General features: G+C 42.5%; 1 protein-coding gene across 2 annotated transcripts in view; it reads right to left on the bottom strand.

Annotated features, from left to right (window-relative positions):
- chst11 (carbohydrate (chondroitin 4) sulfotransferase 11) overlaps positions 1-25,142 on the bottom strand; it is a 106,660-nt gene extending 81,518 nt beyond the window's left edge. The window contains exon 1 of one of the 2 annotated variants that reach the window (XM_085251169.1): positions 24,938-25,142. In XM_085251169.1, coding sequence (XP_085107295.1) covers positions 24,938-25,055 — 118 coding nt within the window. In that variant the 5' untranslated portion in view covers positions 25,056-25,142. The remainder of the gene's footprint in view (positions 1-24,937) is intronic. The other variant, XM_085251170.1, reaches the window with a different exon arrangement.
- Between the last annotated feature and the right edge of the window lie 2,037 nt (positions 25,143-27,179).

Below are 27,179 nucleotides of genomic sequence, written 5' to 3'. Positions count from 1 at the left end.
CTGAAAGTACATCCAACTTGGGTCTTTGGAGAACAGGTCATTTATTCTACTGGCCTCTTCAACATCTCTTTAGCCAAGTATTAGTGGGTTTTGTTTGGACCATTTAGGACTAGGATTAGGACAGTTTCTTGTGCCCCTTAATCATGTGGGAACTGTCTCTTGTGATACCTTTCTGCTCTTCAGTTAAATGACTAATATCTGTCTGGGTTTCTTGGTTTTGACCCCCAGACTTTTTTTTCATGGGAGCTTTCTCTCGAGGCCTCTTTGGTCGTACACCCAAGTGCTCCTAGGTTCATTGGAGCACATTGTTTTCAGTGATAATTGAAATAGGGTTGGTGCATAGAGTACTGTTCACATCTGCAAGCATCAACTCTGAGTTGTGCTCTTGGTTAGGTGCCTACCTTGAGTCTGGACACAACTTTCTCCAATCAGCAGACACATCTGCCACTGCAGATGGCCGGGCATCATCTAAATTATATCCATACTGCTCACTATTGTTCCAACAGTGTTGTAGCCTCTGGATCACCAGCTTTGATAGTAGCTCCTTTTATTGATGTCTGCACAAGTGACAGTTTGTTGCAGAACGTGGGCCTGATGCTCCAGACGATAAGCGGGCAGGACGTGCGACAGGAAGACACCTGGGATGGAGACGAGGCGGTGTTCTTTTCAAACTGTGTTAAAAGTCATTGTGGTTTTGATTTGACGTATGCATGTATTGTATCTGATGACGCATGAGGGGGCGTTAACCCTGATGAATCAAAAGCAATCTGAAGGTTCTTTTTGGGCGGAGATCTACAGTTGATGTTTTGCAGTGTACATCTCCCTACGCGTGTTCATTAAAATCATCGTTTGACTCCACCCGGCCGGATCAGTGTTGTTATTTTGGAATTCCTCCTGTATCCCTCCTCAATATTTGAACCCTGAACATACTGCACTAAGCAACCAGGTGCTTCTTGCTACATGTGGATGTTGGCTTTTTACTTATCCCTAGTTCTCACATGCATTACAAATATAACCTGTCTCACTGGGTTGGCTGATAAAGTCACTACATTCCCCAGTTATATATTTAGCATCCTGATACTGAAGTGGTATTTTTGACTTTGTTAAACTCTTATTACAAACATGGTAAAAATAGCTAATGATGGTGTAAAAGTGAGCACTGAGAGTGTTTGCCTGTATTTAGGCTAAGAAAACATGTGACTCGATCTTTATACATACACAAGTCGAGTCCAACAGATCTCAGGCTCATTGTCACCACTATGAAACTCACTGCTTTTTATGTGTCAACCCCTCAATGCATGACTTTCCCATACAGAGAAAACACGACACAAAAGTGTGCAGAGGAAAAGAACAAGCGCTCATTTCTGTGCTTCTGTCTAAATGTCTGTTTCCTGATGATGCCCACCCACACAGAAACAGGAAGACGGGCTCCTAGACATGCTCTTGACTCATATGTGAGCAAAAGACCAGAACAACTACTTCAGGGGACGGTGCAGTTTTAATTGTTATAAAACTACTTACAGTAAATACAAAGACATAATCTGGAACAATATACTACAGCATAAATGAACTACACATGTATGTGTGCTCTTCTGTTCTTTTCGTTTGGCTGGCCTTTTCTCTGTGCACTCAGATACCTTTAATACTGGCTGCTCCTCCAACACTACAGTTATATACTGCTAAATTACAGTGTGTGTGTTTTCTTTCTGAGGATTCCAAGTCCTCTTAAAATAGATGGCAGGGGAAATTATGGTTCTGTGTGCCCATGTGTTAGTATATGTGTGTGAGTGAGCACGATTCAGTGAGCGACAGAATAAAAGCTGCATCTTAGATGTTTCGGTTCTCTGCCATTCAGGACTACAGCAGACACAGCCATGACTTTGCATCGGAAAGCACCTCGAAATGGCACCGAGACAAACAAACACGTGTGCTACTCATTACAACTCAACATCAGAGAGATTTACAAATATAAGAAAAGATTTGGAAATACGGGAACACTAGCAGCACTTCCACAAATGTACAGATTATAACTGATCTCAGAACAGTGAAATCAGACCCAGAAGCAGCTTGTCCAGCGTGCCAGTTTCCTGTCAGCCAGAAGTTTGTCCACTGCACACACTACCAGTCAAAAGTTTGGACACACCTTCTCATTTATCGCTTTTTTCTTCATTTTCATGACTGTTTACATTGTAGATTCTCACTGAAGGCATCAAATCTATGAATGAAGACATATGGAATTATGTAGTAAAAAAGAAAGTGTACAATTACTCAAAACATCTTATATATTTTAGATTCTTTACAATAGTTGACTTTTTCTGCATCGCACAAAGACACACAGGTGGAATCAAAGATCTCACATTTGGACTCATCAGGCCAAAGCACAGATTCTAATGTCCATTCTTTGTGTTTCGTGGCCCAAACAATCTCTTCTGTTTGTTGCTTTCCCTTAGTCGTGGTTTCTTAGCAGCTGTTTGACCTAACGGCTGCCTCAGAGAGGTGTCTGCTGCTGGACCTCTGTGTGGGCTCTAATCTGAGGTGCTGCTAATTTCTGAGGCTGGTGACTCGGATGAGTTTACCCTCAGCAGCAGAGGGGACTCTTGGTCTTCCTTTCCTGGGGCGTCCTCCTGTGAGCCAGTTTCATTGTAGTCTTGATGTTTTTCTGACTGCACTTGGGGACAGATTCAAAGCTTTTTCCAGACTAACTCACCTTCAGTTCTTAAAATAAAGATGGACTGTTGTTTCTTTACCTAGCTGATTGGTTCTTCCTGTAATATGAATTCTAACAGCTGTCAGATAGAGCTGTCAGCTGTGTACCAATGTGACTTCTGCACAACTGATGGTCCCAACCGCATTAAGAAGGAAAGAAACCCCACAAATGAACCCTGACAGGCTCACCTGTGACGTGAAACCATTTCAGGTGACTACATCATGAAGCTCGTTAAAAGGAGGCCAAGGGTTGGCAGCGCTGTTAACAAAGCAAAGGGTGCCTACTTTCAGGAATCTAAAATATAAAACATATCTAGGGTTATTTATTTTCTTTGCTACATCATCCCACACAACTTGCTTATTTTAGATGTGATGCCTTTAGTTTGTGTCTATAATGTAGAAAGTAGTAAAAATAAAGAAAAAACGTTAAATGTGAAGGTGCAACTTTTGGCCGTGTGTTAAAGGACAGATGCAAACAAACAAGAAGCTTTGTGAATAAAGGTGTTTTCGATGCAAGGAAGCAGTTTTGGCTTTTAATCCTGAATTACCCTTCTTTTTTCTATACACAGTGACAACAATTTAAATATCTTGCTCTATCTTTGCAAGTTGTCACTCAGAGCAGTACCCATACAGCCCAGCGTTCCCACTTTTACAGTGTTTTTCTCAAGCTCATACCAGTTGACAACATTTTGTTATGGTCTTAGAAAGATGGCAAGTGTAGAGCCTCCATGGCTACAATGAGAAGATAAAATTAAGCACAGGAGTTTGAAGTCCATACCAATATGGCACTGTTCTTAGAAACCAGAGATAACAAAGGTGATAACACCACCACAACAACAAAAACATGCAGTAAAAGCAAACTGTGAGAGTAAATTTAAAAGGTCGTAGATCAGAAACAGTCTTGGTTTGGCCCATACAACATGTGCCGTATAGACCTCTTATTCAAAGGTCATTTTCCAGCTGTTACATGGCAACCTCATATTCCTAAATGTGGTCATATTTCTATTTTAACCCAAAGTAAAACATGTTCAACTGTTATTTATGGGTTATAGAATATATAATATAAGCTTGTGCTGATGAAAGCCTTTCAAACCCCATTAGGTGAACACACAAATGCATTTTGGTCATGCAGTAAACAGGGCAAGTTGACACGAGGCTTTGTTCCTGACAGTGACGATAACTAAAGGCACAGTTCTGTCATTTATTCATTGTCTCTGTCTTCTCACATCTTAGATGTGTTTGAACCAAACAGATTCCAACAAAGCCTTTCCACACTATCAGAAGTCACACTTCTGCTACGCTACTGTGTCAAGAGGACCCCCAGCCAACTGGGACGCCCATCACCATGGCAACCCCATCCTGCCCGAAAAGCAAGCTGGTAGTAGGAGGAAGGTGTAAACGCTTTGTGCATCTGTTCCTCTCCATCCTCTATCATCTCTCGCTGTCATTCTTTGCACTTCTTTCCACTATCACTGCCTCCATCCTTTCCCCCTTTTTACCAGCAGTTAACAGATGCCCAGCCTTCTCATAAATATCTCCTAATCACCAATACCAGCGATTCATGAAGCACACAGATGGATAACCTTTGGCTACATAAACAGTTTTGTCACATACACACATGCAGAGGACAGCTGGGCCTTCTCAGAGACACTACTATGAGGTTCTGCTGGGCAGCATGGTGTAAGCACCAGAAACCCAGAAGCAGCAGGACAGGAGAGGGTGAGATAAAGGAAGCAAAGGGGATCAAAGTGGAGAATAAAAGAAAGAGCAGGAAAAGCCAGAGGCAAGCACAGAAAATATGAGAGGAGAACGTAGTATCAGTTTAAGCCACATTCAGTCGCACCAGTATTTGACCATTTATGGTCGGTGAGCTGCACACGAGGCAGATACGGAGCAGAGGTGTTCTGCAAAGTTGTACAGACGTTTGAATCCCATTTTTCCTCCGAGTCACAACTGCTGGAGCTGAATATGTACTTAAAGAAAAGCTTTAAACTTCTGGACTCCTTTAAGCCACAGTTATGCTTTGTGCCTGCTGCTGTGGTGGTTTTAATGAGACGGGGACATTGATATAGCTTTCTGGATTTTCTTTTCTATATTTGGCAGGTGTTTAAAATGAAGGCTCTGAGGTCATATATCAGCATTCATGCTTCAGAGGGACACTATTAGCAAATACCAACTACTACGCATTCATATCAAGTCTGAGCATGGTCCAGTTCAGAATCTGGTTTAATCATTAATGTTGGTACATTTATATCCAAAGACATGCAGTTTGTGGGGATAGGTTAATTGGATAATTCAAATTGCCACTAGGTGTGAATGTGCGAGTGAATCTGAGTGTGAATGGTTGTCTGTCCCTGTGTGTTGGCCCTGCGACAGACTGGCGACCTGTCCAGGGTGTACCCCGCCTCTCGCCCTATGACAGCTGGGATAGGCTCCAGCGCCCCCCGCGACCCTGAAAAGGATAAGCGGTAGCGAATGGATGGATGGACATTTATATCAATGAGACATAGTTGAAAGCATAAAGGAGTATTAGGGCCACATTAAGGAAAACAATATTATTGATCTTCATCCTGACATCATACTGTGTTTATGTGCTCAGAGAGAAATCCTTTCCTTGTTCCTAAAACCGATTCTGAAGCAACTGTGCCAGCTGGTCTCCACATTTTGACTTTTGTCTTTAATAATATTAAAATGCTTTAATGTGGCCCTAACATATGTACATAGTGGAAAATGAAATATTGCAGAGAAGCAAATACAACAGAAGAGACGAGTGTCAGCAGACTACAGCAGGGATCCGAGGAGCAGACAGCTGCTGGTATTCTGATGTTCTGCTCTGCTTGTCTGCATGTGGTTTGACTGCAGTCTGGCTCTGACTCTGTACAGAAAGCAGACTCACAAAGACTCAGCCTTGTCTTTGGTACTGCGTGTAGCATTGCCATGTCAGCAAGGCGTAAACACATTCATTTTGAGATATTAATTACTATAATCACCGCAGTGGGAAACTGTTGCAGAGATGTTTGCTGAGGGCTAAATCTTTGGCCAAGTCTGACTTGAAAATTTTCAGGTTGGATCATATCATAGAGTCTCAGGGAGCCATGATGTTTTCAAGACTTTGCATAAACAGCTGGCCACACCTTAAATATGCCTGTTAGAAGCCATTGGCTCTGTGGACATCAAACTACAGTTCCACACTTTGAAACAACAATTATTTGCCTTCTTGCAGAAAGTTAGATGCTAAGAATCAGTTAGCTTGGGGAAAAGAAGATTACAGAAAGTTGTAAATAAATAGTTCCACCATAGGCCTGCCTCCAAAAACACATATCTCTGTCTAAATATAAAATAATTATTACTAAGTTTACATACTTCCAGGTTTAGCTTTTGTCATGTCAGCTTTCCTCTAAAGTTTCTTCATATAGAAGAAAACATCTTCCGGCGTTAAACACATCATGTTCCTGGACATTCGTTTGAGCACTTTGAAATATAATAGGAACATTTGGGCTTTCACCTCATCAGTGAAGCACTCAGACTACTGTGACTGTGTTCATAAACAGCCCTGACATAATCCATCCTTTTACACTCAGACGTGTGCATGTTATACAGACTTTTGAACTAACTCATTTACCTTTAATTAATCTGAAACTCCGCCCAGTAAAACACATACGTGTGATCAACAGTTTATGTTTTCCTTGGTAAACATTAAAACAAGGCATTTCAAAGGAATCTGTGTTTTGATTAATTACAAACTTTTATATTGCAATGTATCTCATAATGTAACCCACATACTCTTTATCAGAGCACACTTTCTTTTGAACCACCTGGGCTTTGTATTAATAGCATTCAGGTATGCAACAAGTCAGAGATGCTTGACTCCCCTGTGTAACTTTCAAACATGCGCCTTAAAGCATCTTTAAGCAACACCATTTCCTCCCAAAGGAAACGTTGCTGAACTCAATCAAAAGATCTTCATTTGGCCTGAAAGATTTTTGTTATTCTATTCTTTAACAAATACGCCCTCGGTGAAATTAGGACATTTGGCACAGATCGAGGAAAACAGGAAGCACCCAGGTTTCTGTGCAGCTCTGCAGCCAAGCTGACACAGACTCAGAGCTCAGTCAGTCCAAGTATCCCTGCAACCTTAACTAGCAATAACTTCACAAATATGATTTTAACTGTAGGAGCAACATTCACAGCCGTCCCACAGATGCATCGTTACGTGCAGCAACTTTGATAACTGCTTTTGCTCCTATCGATTTTTCAGAGTTAAATTCAATCATTTCAACAAGACTGCTCAAAGAAGTTTCACCGTTAATTAACGCTTCAGTCTTCAGACAGCCGCCTCATCTCGCTCTGGCTGTTCTGCTACATCTTGGCATTCAGTACCACTGATCACAGTGTTTCGCTACAGAGATTAAACACCATTGGTGTTAAAGCAGCTACATTGCACTGGTTTGAGTCATATCTATCAGATGCATGGGGAGTCTTCTTCACACACGGTATAAATAAAATCAAACTGAGCTCCATGGTCTTGTTCTCTGTAGTGTAACTCTTCATTGTAGATCTGTCCCTCACTCATTTCAGGGACAATCTTTTCAGCCTCAGTGGGGTTAAGGGTGGAAAGATGTGAGGGCTCAGCTGTGGGGCATGCAAGAGACCCCGGCAATAAGTCTTATCCGATTCCTCGCTGTCCGTTTCTGTCCCATTACAGGCTTCTACAGGTTTTTGGTGGAGGTAGAGTAAATGCTGCAGTGTCATCTACTGTCACTACAGGGAGTGTTATATCACTCTTTTATTACATTTGGCATTTGCTGATGCTGGTTTGACTGCAGACAATGGGAAAAAAAGATGGATACGGTTGTTCCTTGGTGTGATTAAGTAGTTTTCTTCAGTTAAACATCAGGAAAATAAAGACCCATAAAAGTAGCTGTTTACTGCACTGAAGTTGTAAATGAATACAAGTATTTCTCTTTAACTAGAAACTTGTTTGGCCTGTAGAAAAAACTCAATTCAAACCGTAACTATATCTAGTAAAACTGCAGGTCTGCAGCAACAGTGTGGCAGTTACCACCATCAGATCAGAAGTACACGGCAACACACTGTAAACTACTCATACAAGAGTATCTTCTAGTATGTCTCTTTAGACCAGGTCACATTGGAGGCGTGGGATATTGTATATCGTGGTACTTTGATTATTGGTGATGAATTTTGTTGCTTGCATGTAATGTTTGTCGTTGCGATACTTTGTTGTGGTTGTATTTATCTGACAGTTGCCACAAACACAGATAACTTCCAAAAGAATAGCACACAGCTAACTCACTAACTATCAGCTCCAGCAAAGGAATAAGCCTTCTGTTTACTCATGCAGCCTTGTAAAATTGCTCTGCAGCTCTGTCTTCAAGGTTTATAGAGGCGAGTGGTGTGTGTGTGTGTGTGTCTGTATGCATATTCATACTTCTTGCTGAGTCAGTGATGAGAAGAAATTTGTTTGCCAACGTGTCCGCCCTGACCTCCATGTAGGGACATGAGAAGAGTCTTTGAGACTCCATCAGAACGGCCGCTGAGCTGCGTACTGCCATGCTGCACAGTGGAATCTGCAACAAGGCCAGTGGCACCATCCACCAGCTCCATGGGCCAAACTGGCCACGCTGGCAGAACAAACAAGGCTGGAAAAACTCATGCAACACTGAGCTCAGATGGAGAGTGGCAAAGAGAGCTCTGTGGAGGAATTGAAACAAGTGTGCTGTGGTAAAAAGCAAAAGTGATATCAGTGCCTGGTAAAATGTTTAGTGGCTGTACAATCAGTCAAGCAGTAATACACATAATGACTTTATGTCCATGTAGTCGGATTAGATTAGATTAGATAAGATAGAACTTTATTAATCCCTCGGGTGGGTTCCTCTGGGAAATTCGATTTCCAAAAAAGCACAGCACCGACAGAAGTTACAGAGTTACAGAATATTATATATATATATATATATATATATAATACACACACACACACACACACACATATATATATATATATAAATACAGAGACAATATAAATAAAATATACGAAGGGGATAAATAGAATAAATAGGAATAAAAATAAAAATAAAAATAAAAATACAAGTGAATTGCACATTTCAAGTATTGAGTCTATTGCACTGTTGACTATTTACAAAAGTATTGCACAAGGTATTGTACAGTGAGGTGAAGAGGCACTACAGCTTAGTTGTTCCCCCCTCCTTTGTCCTCCTGTTTCCCCAGGATTGTCCTGTTAGCTATTTTGTCATTTTCTATATAGCAGTAAAAGGAAGAATGCATGCAAAAGGAGGATATACTCTTGTATAACACTTTATTAAGATGCTCCTTTGCTTGCTTTTTGTCAAGTACAGATATATTCTGAGGCAATAAGTAGCCATCTCCCCAGTGACTCTCAGAGACATTTACTCTAGTCAACCATCACAGGCTCTCTGAAGAGGCAGCCAAATGATACCGAGGACCGCTAACACTGGCCTAGTCAGCTGACAGCTGGTAGGAAGGGGCTTTAAAGATATGGCCAACTGCTACTTGTGCAGCAACATTATAGTGTCACTGACCCCTGACAGCACCTTTACACTACCAAAAAAGCATATTTTTTCAGTCACACACATTCACTCACTCACGTCATTTACATGGACTTTTTCCGAACAAAACTATGGACTCTGCCTCGACTACGACACAGGTAACAAATTATTACTATCTATTACCCTTGCCGTCTACGATAGCAGATGTTGTGCACTTACATTCTGCATGACCGTTATCATTTATCATGTTGCTACTGATTTTGTGCTCAGGAGACAAGTCCAGTAAACATGTGTGGTCATGTGATATGCTTTTACTTAGACTTAGGTCCTGCTGCACCGTTCAGCGCATTGGGCGGCAGATCTCCGCCAGCATAATCAATCAGCTGCGGCTGCTTCGGCCTCATCCTATGCAATGTCTAAGGCGCGTAAATCATCAACGATAGTCCTCTGCCATGTTGTACGGCGGCGTCCTGGTTTGTGTCTTCCATGGAGTGGGTTCCACATGATCTTGGGCAGTTGGTGCAGGACTTGGTGCAGAATGTGACCTCCTGTGGCTTAGTCAAAATGTCATGGAGCGGACATGTAGTCCGGCGGTGGACTTCTGCATTGGTGACATGGTCCCAGTAAGAGACAGGCAGGATCTGACTTAGCCATGGCTGTTGGGCCACATTGAGTCTTTTGGTGATTTTGGCTGCTGTTTTCCAGTTAGGTATAATGATGGAGCAGATTAATCTTCCTCGCCAGATCGATCTTTGCGTTCGACCAGATCGGCCGAAGAGCGCACCCGCTTTTGCAATCTGACACACGACGTCATGATCAGCATCTCTGTCGCTTGCAAAGATGCTGCCCAGGTAGGTGATTTGGTTCACCTCCTCCAGCGGTTGGTATCCTACTACAATGGGATCCTGAGTCATCACGTAACTGATCCTCATGACCTCGGTCTTGTTCCCGCTGATTTGCAAGCCCACTTTGGCTGCCTCTTGCTCCAAGCTTGGTGTCATGGTCGTCATGTTCTTCCGGACGTCGGCCAACAAAGCGATGTCATCCACGAAGTCGAGGTCCTTCAGGTGTGTTAATGGATGTCAAGGTATCCTGAAGCCATCTTGGTCATGATAACTTTGATTTGCCCTTTCAGTAGCAAGTTGATCTTTACAGGGTGGGTCGCTAGCCCAACGCCAACCCTCCTCCTTTCTCAGCCGGGCTTGGGACCCTCAATGGCGGACTTAACCATCCACGCCAGAGTTCTGCATTTACAGGCATGCTAATCTGGATGGTGATCTTTTTCATTCATGTAGCATGTAAGTGCTAATATGGGCCACCTATATATACACCACCCATGTTTTACCACTAAAAATCCACCGTCTTTAAGTCTAATATTATATACTGTTTTAGTTATCATTATGCTATGCTACACTGTGACTGTCTTCTCAGGCTTGACAAAGGCAGAGCCACAGTTTTACAATGTATTTATTTATTTTTAGGATGAGCAATATACCCGTGGCAGGGTTAACAGACCTGGGGGATTGCCACGCTCAGAGAAAGCCAGGGCTAAAACTGAATATATTACTAATCATTTAAAAAGCTCCTAGTAGACCTGGATGACTTACGTTTAAAGAAATGCAGCATTTTATCATACGATGAAAGTTCTAAAGGCAATGACATTTAACAGTGTTCAAAGAGTACACAGGGCAGATAATTCCTTTTCTCTGGCAAATGGAGTGAGTCAGGAGAGGCTAGAGGAAGAAGAGTCGAAGGAGGAGGAGTGGAAATTCCCTCCCGTTGTTCTGTAAAGTGTCCCAGTAGCTGATGTAGAACAGGCAGGTTTAAATGTTCTTAATTTAATGAGACACGACTCAGCCTTCCTCCACTTAATTAAAGCCATGATTCACTTCTCGTATGCCACACAGTCTACAGTACATCTGGCAGCCAGAAACACACCGTCACCCTCTTTATTTGCTCACGTGTACAGAGCCTATGCTCTATACGCTGCACTTTGCTGACTTTCAAAGAGCTCAGCACCTCATCGTGCCCAGTTACTTTACCTAATTCCTAAATTAACTCATTGACTTTCCAAAGACAAGGATTCGAGGCACACAGGGAAACATGTATGCATACACTTGCTGAGTTGTCCTGGGGAAGCAGCAGGAGCGACTGTATGCCTAGTGGGTCATCTTGAGCACAGACACAAACCCACACACACTCCTCTGGCTCCTTGCACTCCAGGGTAAACACTAACTGTGAGATCAGGCCTGAAAGCACTTCTGTCACCTCCTGAATATGCCCCAGTCCTGGACTGCGACTTCTAATGCCTAAATGTGGCAAACACAGACGTCTTGATGTCCTGCTTGGGGCTAGAACATAACAACCGAATCGATATTCATCTGCAGCGGTGCTGTGATTACATTCCCATCTCCGCTGCTGCTGTTGTTCTGTGCCAGCATATGCACAAGGGGCCGCTGTGCATGAGCCACTGGAACCATCCACTCCCACTACAAGCTACACTGTAATCAACATGCTAGTAAATACACATACCCAGTGATGCTGAACCCCCCACTTCCAGTCAGACACATCTCATTTAAAGCTGCTCTGGATTTTCCTGTAATTACACAATTATTAGTATCAGTCTGTATTAAACAGTCTCAGCTGTCATTCCACATACTTGAGATGTTATATTTTACTGCAATTTGTAATAATTAATTATACGGTTTATTTAAAGGAAAAAACCCTCTGTGGTATTTCAGGCACAGTTACTTCAACTGGAGGAGCAGATCTTTGAACAAACTAATAAAACAAAACAGGGTCATTGTTAGATGTGAATTGGCTTTGCATGTAAGGAGATTATTCATTTGTATCCCAAAGAATGGGACCAATTTTACAAATGGAAACATTAAACACTGATCATTCTCGTATTACTGCATGACTCATTTAAAGCAATGCTTCCTGTTCTGCTCAAACACCAATGTTAGCTAAACATTAGAGAAATCCAAAGTAAGCACAATTAGCTTGGAAAACATGGCATATAGACAGGTAGATAGATCCATAACCAAATATAGCTGTTCAGTGAAGTGAACTGAAGATCTCATTTGCGGTGTTGCCTCTTCATTAGTGTAGCACGCATCCTTTTCAAACAAAGACAACTACAGACGATCCAGACGTCACTGCAGAACATGGATGTGTGGCACATCACAACCATGTTTCAGTTTACTGCTCTATAATCCCCCTGTGAACACAGACTCATATAGAGAAGAATTTTTGGACACAATCTTGCCTTTGGTAAATTGATTGAACACAAGATGGATGAATACCCATCAAAACATCCTGTGAGACGTATTTTATGATGCATGGTGGGCAGATGTTTATGTGCAGGCCACACCGCTGAGGCTAACATTAGCACTTCCCTGTCTGACAAGTGATTCTTTGATCACCACGAGTCATTTTCTTTGTTTCTCCATGAGTCAAAGTTTACAAAGGATGCACTTCAGATAATAGTCTGCTTGATTCCTCCAGCCAGTTTGTGCAAATGAAAAGTGCACAACTAGAGAGTGCCTGTTTCTGCCATACAGTTTTATGTTGTATTCCAGCTGCAGTCACAGTCATATAAAGCAGACTTTGGTTCTCCAGACATCAGGTGGTTTTTATAGGGTGGGAAAGAAAGCTGGGTGACTGCAGAGTCAGTTTGTGCAATGTTGCATTTCAAATCCCCCAAGGCCTTGCTGATGATGCTCCAGTGAAGTTATTGGGGAGGTAAACGTAGATGCCAATTGGTCTAGAAAGGCCTCACACACACACACACACACACACACACACACACACACACACACACACACACACACACACACACACACACACACTTGTTGGCTCTGACAGTATCTGTCTGTCCATTGTTTGCACTCAGAATAGGCCTGGTTGTTGTTCCGAGCTATGGGAATGTCTCACTGTGTCTGATAATGGCCATAAAAGCTGTGTTATTGTTCGTGTGCAAATTGTTTTCTTACTGATACAAAATGTCAAAAAGGAAATATTTCCGGTTGTGGCAAACTTCTATCACATGATTTTGTAAATCTCAATCAAGGCTCAAAGAGTGTGTGTGTGTGTGTGTGTGTGTGTGTGTGTGTGTGTGTGTGTGTGTGTGTGTGTGTGTGTGTGTGTGTGTGTGTTTTCAAGTGTCTCTCTTTGTGGCAGTCCTTTCATCGCCTCACTAATGAAGTCCAGATGCTCGTGCAGATGGTGACCGACTCTAGTGAATGAGTGTTCAGTGTCAGGGCTCCGGCTGCTCAGAGTTTTACACTAAAGATTTTTAAAGAGTCAGGACAGTCACCTACCTTTGTTTAATATTAGGTTTCAACAAACATAAGTGTATATACACTGTTTACATTTTAAAGGAGCAGTCAGCTGCAATGCCCCGTACACCATTTTAATGTCTGAATGTAATCTTTGTTACTTTATAACTCAGATCAGTGTCCTGGAAACATTCTAAATATTCTTATAACACGTTTGACTGCCTGATATATCTGACTATAAATATATGTTGTTTGAGTGTTACTGTAACGTCCCTCCAGCTGTGATGGGGACAGGTGCGGCCTACACTGCACAGTAACACAGCGATGGCTCTTTAGATGATAAAGACCTGAAACTTTCCAGCTGGCATCATCCCTCTTTTGTGTTTAGCTGGTGTATGTTCAATACATTTCATTGTCCTTTAGCCCTGAATTTAGCCCTCGTCTAAAGTTAGCCAAGCAGAATATGAACTTTTTGTTAATAATAAATTGTTATACAGTGGTCCCTCGCTATAACGAGGTTCACCTCTCGCTGTTTGACAGATTTTTTTGTTGGGTTTTTTTTTTTGGGGGGGGGGGGGGGGGGGGGGGCAACTTTCCATTGGTTTTTTGTTTTTTTTACAGCGCGTTGTGTTCTGCGTCCTGATTGACAATAGTCTACAGCCAATCAATCTCGTGCCGTGTCTGCTGTACAGTACAGAACATGTTCAGCTCGTCAACTTTACATAAATCTTCGATCCTAGCAGTGAGTCCTGTAAATGGTGAAATGGTAAATGGCCTGCATTTGTATAGCGCTTTACTAGTCCCTAAGGACCCCAAAGCGCTTTACACTACATTCACTCATTGTCACACACATTCACACACTGGTGATGGCAGCTACATTGTAGCCACAGCTGCCCTGGGGCGCACTGACAGACTGGGGATAGGGTTAGGGGGTAAGTTTTCTCCCCAACAAACAACAGTGTTGATGAAACGTCGTCACCTGCGGGTTCCTTTGGTTTCTTTCTGTAATACTGGACTCATTTTCTACAAGGTTTGAACTTTGAGAGTTTAAACAAGACAGAAAAGTGTGAAAATGTTCATGCCTGTCTAACAAAAGTGTGTAAAGTGTGTCGTGAGGGGTTTTACAGCCTTAAAACATCTATAATAATTGTAAAAAATAAAGTTGGCTACTTTGCGGATTTCACTTATTGTTTTTAGAACGTAACTCCTGCGATAAACGAGCGACTGCTGTACATAATTTTATGAAATGAAAATAGATTAGTGTTTGTATAGAGGATTTCCAGTCTCATTGCCGCTCTTTCTATTTCTGTTGCTTTATTTTTTGCACCTGTGGCTAAACGAAATGATATGTCTAGCTTTACTGTCCATATGCACCTTTTTGGCCCTCAGTGAGGCGCCATAGTTACCATGAGCTCCAAAAATTGGCCCTTGGGTTCATGTTTGTGGAGACTTTCCTGCACTTTGTAAGAATGCATCAAGAGCAATGTCAGACATTAAGTCTACTCTGAACATCCCTGATCATCACACATATCATGACGTTATGTGTGGGAGTTCATCAGGGCGCACTGGGATCAGAGAACGAGCCATAACAGGGATCCCCTGCTCCCCGCCCCCCGCCTCTGATGCACTGGATGTTTTAAGCAGAGCAGGAAAACAGCAGCAGAACCGGGATTACACACACAGGACATCCGGGATACACTCTCACAACACACACAGACATAAAGTGGCAGAGAGGTGGGAAAGGGGACAACGTTTGGAGGTAAAGAAGGGGGTACACAAACACAGCTATGAGGCTGAATCCAAACAAGGCAGCTATGCTTTGCTGTGTATCTGGATCATCTCCTCGCACTGTGATAACATCAGCCGGGTTCTGTGAGGAACCCTAAACAGGAAGGATACACAGGAAACCTGAGAAGTGGCAACAGGCTCTAAAAGAAAGGGAGCAGTTTGGTTGTGACAGCATTTGTTAAAGCAGCGGTTTGAGCTGCAGTCGCCGCAGCTGGTAGTTATTGTCCTCAGAAGAAAAGTGAATCTGTGCGCTGTTCTGAGGATTTCTCAACATGTTGAAAACATCACTGACCTTTGAGCACCGTGCATTTAAATGTTAATGCAGCTCCACGGCTTTGTAAGCGCTAAAGTGATCAGTCATCACATCGAGGATCTGAAGTGATCATACACATGTAAACTGCAAAGTTTACTCGAGTCTGTTTCTCACATTTTACATCTGAAGCTCTTGAATGCTTTTTAGTAGACAGGCTGCTGGAACAGAGATACCTGCTCTGGGTAACTGGACCAGCAAACTGCAGCAAGCTTGATGGGAATTCATGGCTCAGGTGCAAAGCTTTTGCTCTTGCTTGTCTCACTTGCACACAGGTGTTAGCATCAAAAACACACATGCTTTGCTCTAGACGTTTCCTAAAACAGACAAATCAGACAAGGCCAACATCCCCTCCTGAAACCAAAACTGCAAAGAGCAAGCATGAACCTGCACGCTGACCAGAATAAAAAGAAAAAAGCTGCAAATCAATAACAGTAGCTAGAAGACACGCACACAGCCAGATGATTTACACTGCTGGATGCATTTTTCTTTCTGTTTTTGTGTGAATAGAAAATTTGAGGGTGTCTCTCGGTTCTTCAAAAGTAAAGACTAATCGCCTTGTACACGCAGAAATACCAAATTGCAACTTGTAGCTCATGACAAACTCAGAAGCTCGGACTTGAGAGCGCATTTCTTTTCCCATTCCAGCCCGACAGTTTGAGCAATCTCACTGTTCTACTTTCCACCCTAAGAACACAATTAATGTCTTGTTAGGGTGGAAAAGATGTCATCTTAAAAATGCTGGTTTGATAAGGAGAACACAGAAACTGTCTTCATGGATCATGATGCCACAGTGATGACAAAACGTTCTTTTGTCTGTTTGAAGAAGGTGAAAAGAGGCACATTTTGGTCACAGATAAGAATTGGTTAGAAATATTCTCTGTTTTATAACATGTTAAATAATAAAACTATTAGACAAAAGCAGCCTTTGCAAAGGCATTCTTCTATTCTTCTCAGTTTGTTGCAAGTTTCTTAAAGAGGCTCTCCATTTTTTCAGATTACAAGGCCCCATAATTGAGGTCACTGACCCGAGTGACTCAGCCTCTTTACCACAGCTGACGCCACAGAGCAACCAAGGTGAGGAATTTTGAGTTTCCTGTAGACATTCTAGGATTTTGTTCTTTCTCGAGACAGAATCAGTTCACTCGTCCATCTCTGTTGTTATCATAGAGCTTTCTCTCTCCCACACAAACACATGAGGAACAAAACTAATAATGTTGAGATTTCTAATGAGGTCACTGAGGTCTGTCTCAGCGAGCAGCTGGCTGCTCCAGTGGCAGACGTGAAATGTGAGCACGCAACTTTGAAGCCTGGGTGCACAAGCAGGTTACCTCTCACAGGCTGAGCAAAGACAGTGCAGTGGGCGAGCAGGGCTGCAGCCTCACACACACACACTCCAGATATCCCAGACAAGAAGCCCACGAAGCAAACGGCCTTATTAGCCGTGCTGATTTCTGCAGCTACGATGCCTTTAACGGCCCAGCAGCAACTCAGTGTGGTGACGCAGATGAGATCTGTCACAGGCACAATGAAGGCTGCAGGTGAATGCACCCAGAAAGGATTAAGGTGGAAGGCCAGAGGTTGTAGCTCTTGGCTGTCAGCAAGCTGAACTATACAACAACAAGAGCTGTGACAGTCTCCGTTCAGCAGGAAAGGCCTATGTTTCCCCGTCTGGCTGTCGCATTTGTGATCACAGAGATGCGTATTGCACCAATAATCTACCGTATACTTCTTAAAACCCTACACCGCCTTTTTTTGCTGCGTGAAATTCATGACTCCATATTTCAGGCAGGCAGGCAGGACTGTTCGCCGTAGGCATCCTAAATAATTTGAGCGACATCCTAATGTGGGCTTTTCTATCATGCCAGTAGTCATTTTGTCAGATTAACTTTGCCTTTTTCCAGACTCTGGATATTTCATTTCAGTGTGGAAGAAAAGCCTTGAGAGCTTCCACCAAAGCTCTTAGAACTTTTGCCATTTTTTATCCAGCGTGTGATGAGAGGTTTGGCAAATGCACCAAGGAATTCAGCTGCTGTAGTGTGTAGAATACAAGCATGTGTATAATGACAGATCATGTAATCAGTATTAGGTCAGTATAGATAAATACTGCTGACAATTAGTGAGAGCCCCTAACATGGTATCCAGGATAAATCATTTAGAGACTGTGTGTCATGAGGCTAAATGCCAGAGTAAATGGAAGAAGCAGAGAGGCCGTGGTTCTGAGCATCATGAGCGTTATGAGCCATGCAAATAACACTCCTTAAACCTGAATAAAAGTACAGCATTAAATCAAAGTAACTACCTATACTTCCTTTGTATGGACCCAAAACAGTAATTATATGTTCCAGCAACAAAGACCATAACCGTTTTGATTGGTCTGCTTGGTTGTAATATGTGCTGCGAGGCTCTCATATCTGACTGCTCACACTGCCAATGCAATAGTCAGTATGGTCCTTATCTTCCATTTTGAAGCGCTAACGAGTGTGTCGAGTCAAACGTCTTTCCTGTGTTTCAGCTGAGACGATAGGCAGGATCAGTCCTGCTGGCAGAGCAAGGCTGACAAACAAGCACATGTGCATGAGTGCAAACCGTACTCACTATAAATCAAGTTTAATGGTACAGTAAAAAGACTTTATAAAAGACCTTCATGTGGGAGAATTTACATTTTTCAGGTTTGGGGACAACTTTATTTTATTCTTTATGTACCTTGAGAACAGAACCTTAGAACGACAGTCTTGTTCTCCCGATTCACTCGTAGATACAGACAGTTGTACCTAACAAAGAGTCGTCATGTCTGACACAGGTGCAAACAGCTTAACTTCACTCTGAGCATGAGAACTGCTAATGTTCTCCCTGCCGCCATGCTTTCTGCCTGTTTTGTCTAGGCTGGCAGTACGCGCCAAACAGAATCTCATTTGGCGTGCGCTCAACAAGCTGTTGAATACAGAGCTGCAGGCTAATGCCAGTGCACTGGCAGCATTACCGGGGCATCTCCTTCTACTGCAGAGATTATGAACTGCACTGGGAGCAGAAAAGACCACAGGTAAAACACCAGTCTCTGGAGAGCTGCAAAATGCTTCTTCACACTTCCATTCATGCCAAATGATTTTTCTTTTTGAGCGTAAACTTGACAGTTTTTGACATTTTGACACGGTGAACACACAAAAACCTTTTTGCCTCAGACTACACTTGAGCTCTTAAGCCTTATTCTGTAGAGATATTAGCAAAGACTACAGTGTGACACCACTGTAAACCCCCTACCCAGCTCACCACCACTCTACCCTCATCCCCCTTCCTTTGTCTCTTCTACAAGAGGTCGTGATCCTGCAAGCCCTGGAGGAGAGGTGAGAGTTTACACTGGGAGGCCCAGTGGGATTCCTAAACCAGCTAAACATGCCTGAACCACGGAGACGCTGCTTCCAACTTTATCGGAAGAACAATGACAGTGCTGGTGTGTGTGTTTGAAAGACAGGAATGTAAAGGAGTGAAAGGGAGGGGAAGGACAGAGGGCTTACAAAAGGGTGATTAAGTCATTTCAGAAAGAGGGATAAGATGGCAAAGAGAGAGATAACGATAAATGTCATAAAGGAAGTCAGCAACAGTAAACACACATGCTAGTCAGCAGTACCCGTCTCAGCTGTGTAATCGTGCACAGACACACACTCCAGCATTTAAACTTGTACCAAGCTCCTGCACAAACACCCTGCTTTAAACGTGTCCTCTTTAATCACAGCATCCAGACCATGTCACTGCCATGACGACATCAAATATCCACTTTGTAATCTGTATATTTCTCTGTGTGTGCATGTGTGTGTGTGTGTGTGTGTGTGTGCGTGTGTGCGTGTGTGCATGTGTGTGTGTGTGTGTGTGTGTGTGCGTGTGTGCGTGTGTGCATGTGTGTGTGTGTGTGTGTGTGTGCGTGCGTGTGTGTGTGTGCGCGTGTGTGTGTGTGTGTGTGTGTGCGCGTGTGTGTGCGTGTGCGCGCGCGCGCGTGCGTGTGTGCGCGCGTGTGCGTGTGTGTGTGCGTGTGTGTGTGCGTGTGTGCGTATGTGTGTGCGTGTGTGTGTGCGCGCGCGCGTGTGTGTGTGTGCGCGTGTGTGTGTGCGCGTGTGTGTGTGCGTGTGTGCGTGTGCGTGTGCGCGCGTGTGTGCGTGTGTGCGTATGTGTGTGCGTGTGTGCGTATGTGTGTGCGTGTGTGTGTGCGTGTGCGCGTGTGCATATGTGTGTGCGTGCGTGTGCGCGTGCGTGCGCGCGTGTGTGTGTGTGTGCGTGTGTGTGTGTGTGTTGAGCAGAAGCTGATGCAACATCTGTGGCGATTGGCACAACTCTTGGAGCATGATGCCGGGGTCCTTGAGAACAGTTTTATGGAGGCTCGGTTCAACTATTACAATCACTTCCTGCCCTGGAAGCTCCTTTAATGACACACAGACAAGAGGTCTCTCTCTGTACAGTGTTCCTGCAGCAGGTTACAGTTACGTAATTTTTAAATAAATCTTATGATTCTACCAGGATCTTCGCAAACAGGGCGTCTTAAGAAGACATTTTAAATGCATAAAGGGTCACAAAGTCTAGTTGAGACTGAAGTAACTGACTGGAAACTCTACATCCAGATCAACAGAATCAACCTTTCTGGGATTTACTAACCTGGATGATTGAGCGTGCATCAAGACGATTAAAGGGTCAGTTCACCCATATTAACAAAAATTTGACTCTCACTTGGAGCCAGGCAGTACAGCTCTGCTGCTACCCAGTACACCAGAGCTTTCACTTGAGTTTTCAACATGAGCATCTGTATCCAGAGTCAGTGTGCATGCACCTTTGCACAACACTGCAAACTACTTTTAATTTGACCTATAAAAGTTGGAGTTGCACAGAAAACTGGGCAATACAGCAATTATTTTACTATAATTTTTGTTTCTCACCATCATTATCTAAAACCTGAAAATCATGTGGAGTAATTGGTGTTTCAGCCCCTCGGTATCTCTTTCTATAGAGACGTGCAGAATCAAGCCAAGGCTCTTTGAGCTTCTTCTGGCAGCACCAAACAGCCCAACATCTTATAAAGACTGGGGATGGGTATCCAGTGCCATTGTGGCACCAGTTCTGACATAAACGGTAGTAACCAGACCGAAAAGCAGCGCACATTTTGGTGCTTTATTTCGGTGCTTTATTTTCCTGAGATGTCAGACACTTTGGATTCTAGCCAATCATTTTACCTTTGCGAGCGTAGTAGGCGGGCCCAGGTACGTACGTTCTTTTAGAGCAGAGCTACAGATTAAAAATGTCCAAGGCGAAGCGGTCAAAGTCTGGCTGTACTTCACAGCAAAAGATGCAAACTCAGCTGCAACAAGTGCTTTAAGCTGATACTGTGATACTGTCAAAGGAGGTAACACCTCGAATCCGATGAAACACCTGGCGACGCATAGCGTTTTTTTTAAAAGCCGAGAAATGCGCCGTATTTGATAGCTTGCTGCGAGACTTCACACCGAGCGCATCTACTGCGGGTGGGTTGCCAGTTATCGGACCCGGAGCAACATCCCCCAAGAACCCGAAGAGGAGAGTCCTGGCCCCTAGCCCTGCCAGTGTAGCAGAATGATGAGGATGATGATGCAGCAGCAGCCGTTCTTCTCTGCGTGAGTAGCTTAATGTTGTTCGTGTGTAATTTACGTTGAGTAGGCTAACCACGTTATTACATTAATGCATGTAAGGTGAACTAGCAAACATCATCATAGCTACATGCGGCTGTCTTCTTGTTTGATGGCAGATACTCCCTTCACCCTGGCCACAAAGGCTAAAATGACCAAAGAAAAAGTGGAAAACAGCTGAACATGAGAGGTTTTTGGACAAAGTTTGTGTTTTTTCCATTGTTTAAGCACTGCTTCCAGCCAAGAGTGATACCATATATGTCCCATAGCTGCAGAAAAGGCTAACATTGTTATCTTTTTACAAAAAACCAGCTGAACATGAGAGGTTTTTGGACAAAGTTTGTGTTTTTTCCATTGTTTAAGCACTGCTTCCAGCCAAGAGTGATACCATATATGTCCCATAGCTGCAGAAAAGATGAGATGAGATGATCCTTTATTTGTCAGTTGCAGGTCTTTTGCCCACAACCGAGATGACAGACCTTGCCGACCGTACATACAATACAGAGACAGGTCAATGTGATGTTAACTTGTTAACTTTTTACAAAAAAACAGCTAAACATGAGAAGTTTTTGGACCAATTTTGTGTTTTCCATTCTTTAAGCACCGGTTCGAGCACCGTTTAAGCACCGTTTCAAAAGTACCGGTTTGGTACTGGTATCGGATAAAACCTAAACGATACCCATCCCTAATAAAGACATCATTTCATCATTTTATCATCATCATTGTCATAACTGTTGCATTATTTTTTGAGTAGAATTTAATCTTTGCATTTTATTCCATGTGTGACTCCTTCCTAACTATAAAGCTATGACCAACAACTGCTTTGCTTAATTTCAATTTGGATGAAAATAAGAAATCATCATAACTAAGCAGAGCTCAGTGTCACAGTAACCAGCAGACTAAAGTTGGACCAGTTTTATATACAACACATTTTTACACAGTCTCTGCTCTTTCTAAGAACAAAACTGCACTGTTAGAAAAAACATCTTAAAAAAACAGTAATATTCTGGCAGCTGGGGCGCCAAAATACTACCGTAAAATAACAGAAAATAACTTACTCATGAAAATACGGTTATTTCCAGTAATGAAAATACAATTTGTTGCCCTAATTTTACATGGAATTTTGCCTTTTTCAAGTGCTTTTAAACATTAAATTAGGAACATTTTAATGTGATTAAACAATGAAATTACCTATAAACAAGGTCAATGAATGCGGCAATATGAATAATAATACTTAAATGTACAGAAATATACAGTTAACAGTTGGTTTAAATAATAATGGATTGCATTCATATCGTGCTCTTTGAGACCCTCAAAGCGCTTTACAATTCCACTTTATAATTCTTCTCCGACCACCACCTGTAGGTGAAGCGTCTTGCCCAAGGACACAACGACCGAGTGCCCGAGCCGGGGATCGAACCGGCAACCTTCTGATTACAAGGCGAACTGTCAACTCTTGAGCCACGATCGCCCTAAATAACAATAATAATTATTATTATTTGATGTAAAAAAAAGTTTATACGAATCATTTTATATATTTTTCCATAGCATCACATTTGAATTTAACAGTTCAATCTTTCAAATAACGGACAGATATTTGTGAAATTATGATGCATTTGTGAATTATTTTAACAATCTAAATATGCTCATGTACAGACAGATACATTTAAAAAACAAGGAAATTATGTTTTATTACATTTACAGTGCCCGAACCACCTCAGGAGCCAGCTGAGGTGGTTAGGCTGCTGCCCCCGCGACCCGGCCCCGGATAAAGCGGATGAAGATGGATGGATGGACATTTACTGTGATTTTACGTTAATTTACATTTGAAATGTGAAATCAGTCTATTGATGTAAATTTAATGATATTCTAGAGGAACAGTACAAAACTGTAAAACACACAGTAAAATACTTTTATATTAAGATTTGTTTTTACAGTGTGGTCAAGGGGTTGAAATAGAATTGTTGACAAATATTTAGTAGTATTTAGACATAATTATAGATCAGAAGTTATCACAGAGGCCTAAATAAAATGTATTTTCTCCTTCTAAGTAACGAAACTGGCATTTAGCCTTACTGGACTGGATGCGTTGCCACAACTGGTTATTGTGGATGACTTAATGTAAATGTTAAAAGAACTCTTTGTCGGTGTGAATGGTGCATGAAATTCGTTTGAAACAGTTGTGTGTCTAATGTGTTATGTCATATAGTCTGACTGCTGTGTTTACTTGTATTTGTGTTTTTTCCTTATGTTTAAAAATGTCACCTGGTGCCATCTTTGTCAGGTTATCCTTGAAAAAGACACTTTAAATCAGTGACAAAAGATATCAAACTCTCAAGGATAACAAGCCCAGTGACTTACTAATACACAGAACACGTGTATTGTGGTAATATTTCTGAGCAGATTAGAAATAGAAATGATGGTCCATCTATGGCAGCAGCACCTGCACTGGTGACTCACACAGTGGCAGTGTGTGTACAGAAAAAACAGCAGGTCAGTTCAGTTTCATATTCCCATGGATGATATTAGCCTTTCTCTGTTTATCTCATGTTTCATCGCAGCCCCATTACCCACACAGAGCAGCGATGTCTCCAAATCATTACCTGCGCACCGATCCACGTCTCTACACGATCTCACCAGTGGACATGGTGGCATTAAACCCCTGTAGATATTTTATATGTTTATTATAACCTTAAGTATCGTAGCCTGATCCAGTCAATCTGAAATGAGCCGCTGAGCCGCGCAGACACCGGGACTTTTCTGGGATTTAAATGTCTGGTGCTTCAGTTTATTAAGAGAAAGCAAATACTCCGAAAGTATGCTCTCCGTTCAGAGCTTTAGTAGACCTGTTGTGCAGCAGGTCGGCAGCCCTGAGCCTGAATAGTCGCTGCGCCTGTGCTTGACGCGCAGACTTGTGTGATTTCGGCGCACAGAGACGCTGCTGTACAGCCCTTCCATCCATCCAGACAGCGGAGATTTGGCAAAGCAATAGATCAGATTACATAATTTAACATAATTAGATGCAAATTCTATCACCGAGCCCCCGCTGAGATGGAGAGGAGCTCTTTTCTTGTGCAAGAAATTACTACCTGCTGGTCTCCAGACAGGACACGCGTCCTAAACGCTCCCCAGAGACAGTTCCGTTTTAGATATGGATTCCACATGAAAGTAACTCCTTGTTCTCCTGACAGCGAGAACCACTGGGGAGGGTTTGAGCATAATGCCACAGCCCACGCTGCGTGCCAGACCTAAGTGCTGCCCCGTACACCAGTTCCTATCGCCAAGCCGCGTTTGTGAAGACAAAAAGCCCCCCCACCGCTACTGCCACCATGCCACTTGTCAGCTGAAGGGAAGCGAGTGGCCAGCCCCAGGTTACTCACACATACACACAAACCAAGAAACACTTCAACCAAAAAAGAGCAGCTCAGCAAACGCCGGAACGCGCAACAAGGCGACCGGTCTCACGTGGAAGATCGATTTAAACCACCGTACTCACTCTGGTTGATTTACGCCTTTACATCGCGCAAGTATCAATTATTTATCGGGCGCATTACTGTACAGCCAGAACAAATCGATGTGTCGGCGCGCCAGGAGGTTACCAGGCAGGATGCAATTCATCAACACGCACTCACACACCCGAGAGAAAGAGCAGCGAGATCCTACCTGGTTGAAACATACTTTGGAAATAAAAGATGACCAGAATAAAGGATCCCAAACAAGTGGCAAATATCATCCGGCATATCCTGCTCATCCTCATCAGTTCGCTCAGAGTCTGTTTCATGGCGGGACGGAGAGGCTGGAGGATGCCGCGCGCTTTGTGCGGGAATGAAGGGCCGGTCTGTCGGCAGACTGTCGGAGGCTCCGGGGCTCTGGCGGTACTGATGAGGATTGTCCGCCGGTCAATGAGCTGAACACATCCAACATGGAGCGTACCACTTCTGGGCTAAAAGAGGGGTGGTTCGTCCTCGGAGCGAATGAGCGCGTCCACGTGTGCACTTGAATTTATGAGCATAATTCCAAGCTGCTGTTTGTTGTTATGGCGCCGTGTCTGTCGTGGCTGTATGACCAACACAAGGAAACTTTTAAAATAAGAACAAAGTATAAAAATATCACCAGTCTCAACAGAGATCGATATAGATTAAACGTTTGCAACATTGTGTATTGGGCCTATACCCCGATGGCGTGCTTTGGGTGTCAGTTCTTAACTGTCTGTATTAGTTAAATAGATGTATTGTGGGTTTAAAAAGTACAGTGCTTCCTTCCGAAATGCATAACATAAAATTAAGTCAACAGCATCTAGTCGTTTTAACTTCCTTTGAACATCCACAACGTCAGCTTACATTTGAGTCGACTATACTGCAGTGGTGCACCGTAACCAAGTACACTTTATTACAGTTCAGTATACTTTTCATTTTATGCTGCTTTTCACTTTGACGTCTGATTAGTGCAGAGGTAAGTGTTCTAACTCTGAACACTATAGTTTTGTTACTTTACAGCACATTAGGATTTTAAAACTTTAATAATATAAGGAATGAAATGAAACACAGAAAGCGAAGCCTCAAAAAAGTGAATCTAGTGCTATCGCCTATCATAGCACAAGGCTCTGACCCATCCAGGTCCACCAGAATAACAAGAATATTAGTTATTCTTCGGTCATGTCTAATTTTTAAATACAAGTTCATTGTCTTGCAGAAATCCATCAACATTGGTCCACCTTGGTTTGCAGTGAATCTTTTACTTTTATTGCTACTCAAGTACATTTTGCTGACAAGATTTGCATACATTTAGTTAAAACAGGCTGCGAATGCAGGACCTACTTTATATTATAGTCCACTATTTTTACATTGTATTGCTACCTTTACTTAGCAGAAGATGTGAGTATTTCCTCCACTATTGCCGTTGGATGGCTAAAACTATAATGACTCAGAGGGAGAAGGACCAAATGAGTTAATGTCCAAAATAAAAATTATTTGGTTAAAACACGCAACTATCTTACGAAAACAGTGTGCCAAAGAAGCACAAGAGGAGCACACAGGAGCCTTTAAACAGTCCAAAAAATGCCAAACACGATGAGGAAAACATGACAAGAACAAGAGCAATGTGTGGAGTACATATGCCTGCGGGTGAATAAAGGATCAAATGTATAACTGTGAAACTGGGCAAACCAGTTATCGAGGTCTAAAAAGTTACCATCCAGACAGGAACCAGTGATAACAACACAAAATGTGAAACAGCTCGAACAAACATAACAAAAATCCAAAAACAGTCATTCAGCATTCAAAGTGTGTAGTTTGTTTTGTCATGTCTCAGCTGATTGATTTGTTTTTCTGACAGAGAACTAGAAGCACTGTAAATGATTGTTTTAGGCTTCAATGATCGAGTATTTCACAAAGCAAAGAAAAAAGATGGATCTGAGCACACAGATGTGCTTTTACTCTTCACTCTGCCCTCTTCATCATGTTACAGCAGCTTCATCCTGTGACCCTTTGGAGGTTCCTGGGCTCCATGGGCTGGAAACCATTGGACTAAACTACTGAGCTGTGTGCAGTGGAATTAGAGCTGGCTCCACCTTGAAGAGCTACAAATTCAAATTCAAATTCAAATTCAAATTCAAATTCAAATTTTATTTGTCACGTACACAGTCATACACAGTACGATATGTAGTGAAATGCTTGGACAACTGCTCGTGACCTAAAGAAAACAAAAAAGGAAAAGGCTATGAATAAGATAGGAAATAAATATGAAAAATTAAAAAGGGTAAATTTAACTAGGAAGGAATAAAATATAAATTAAGGTTAAAAATGAAATAACTGTACAACACAAAGCTAAACTACTGCTTATACACATGAATAGATCTGTATTAGCAATATAATGCTGTTTCATATATTAATGACATTAGCTGATA

This window comes from Mchenga conophoros, linkage group LG17 (assembly GCF_057382185.1).
Source record: "Mchenga conophoros isolate Kocher_MC1m ecotype Shallow Benthic linkage group LG17, M_conophoros_male_GT1.1, whole genome shotgun sequence".
NCBI classification, from domain to species: domain Eukaryota; kingdom Metazoa; phylum Chordata; class Actinopteri; order Cichliformes; family Cichlidae; genus Mchenga; species Mchenga conophoros.
The sequence above is the reverse complement of the archived record's forward strand: the minus strand, read 5'-3'. Positions and strand labels throughout refer to the sequence as shown.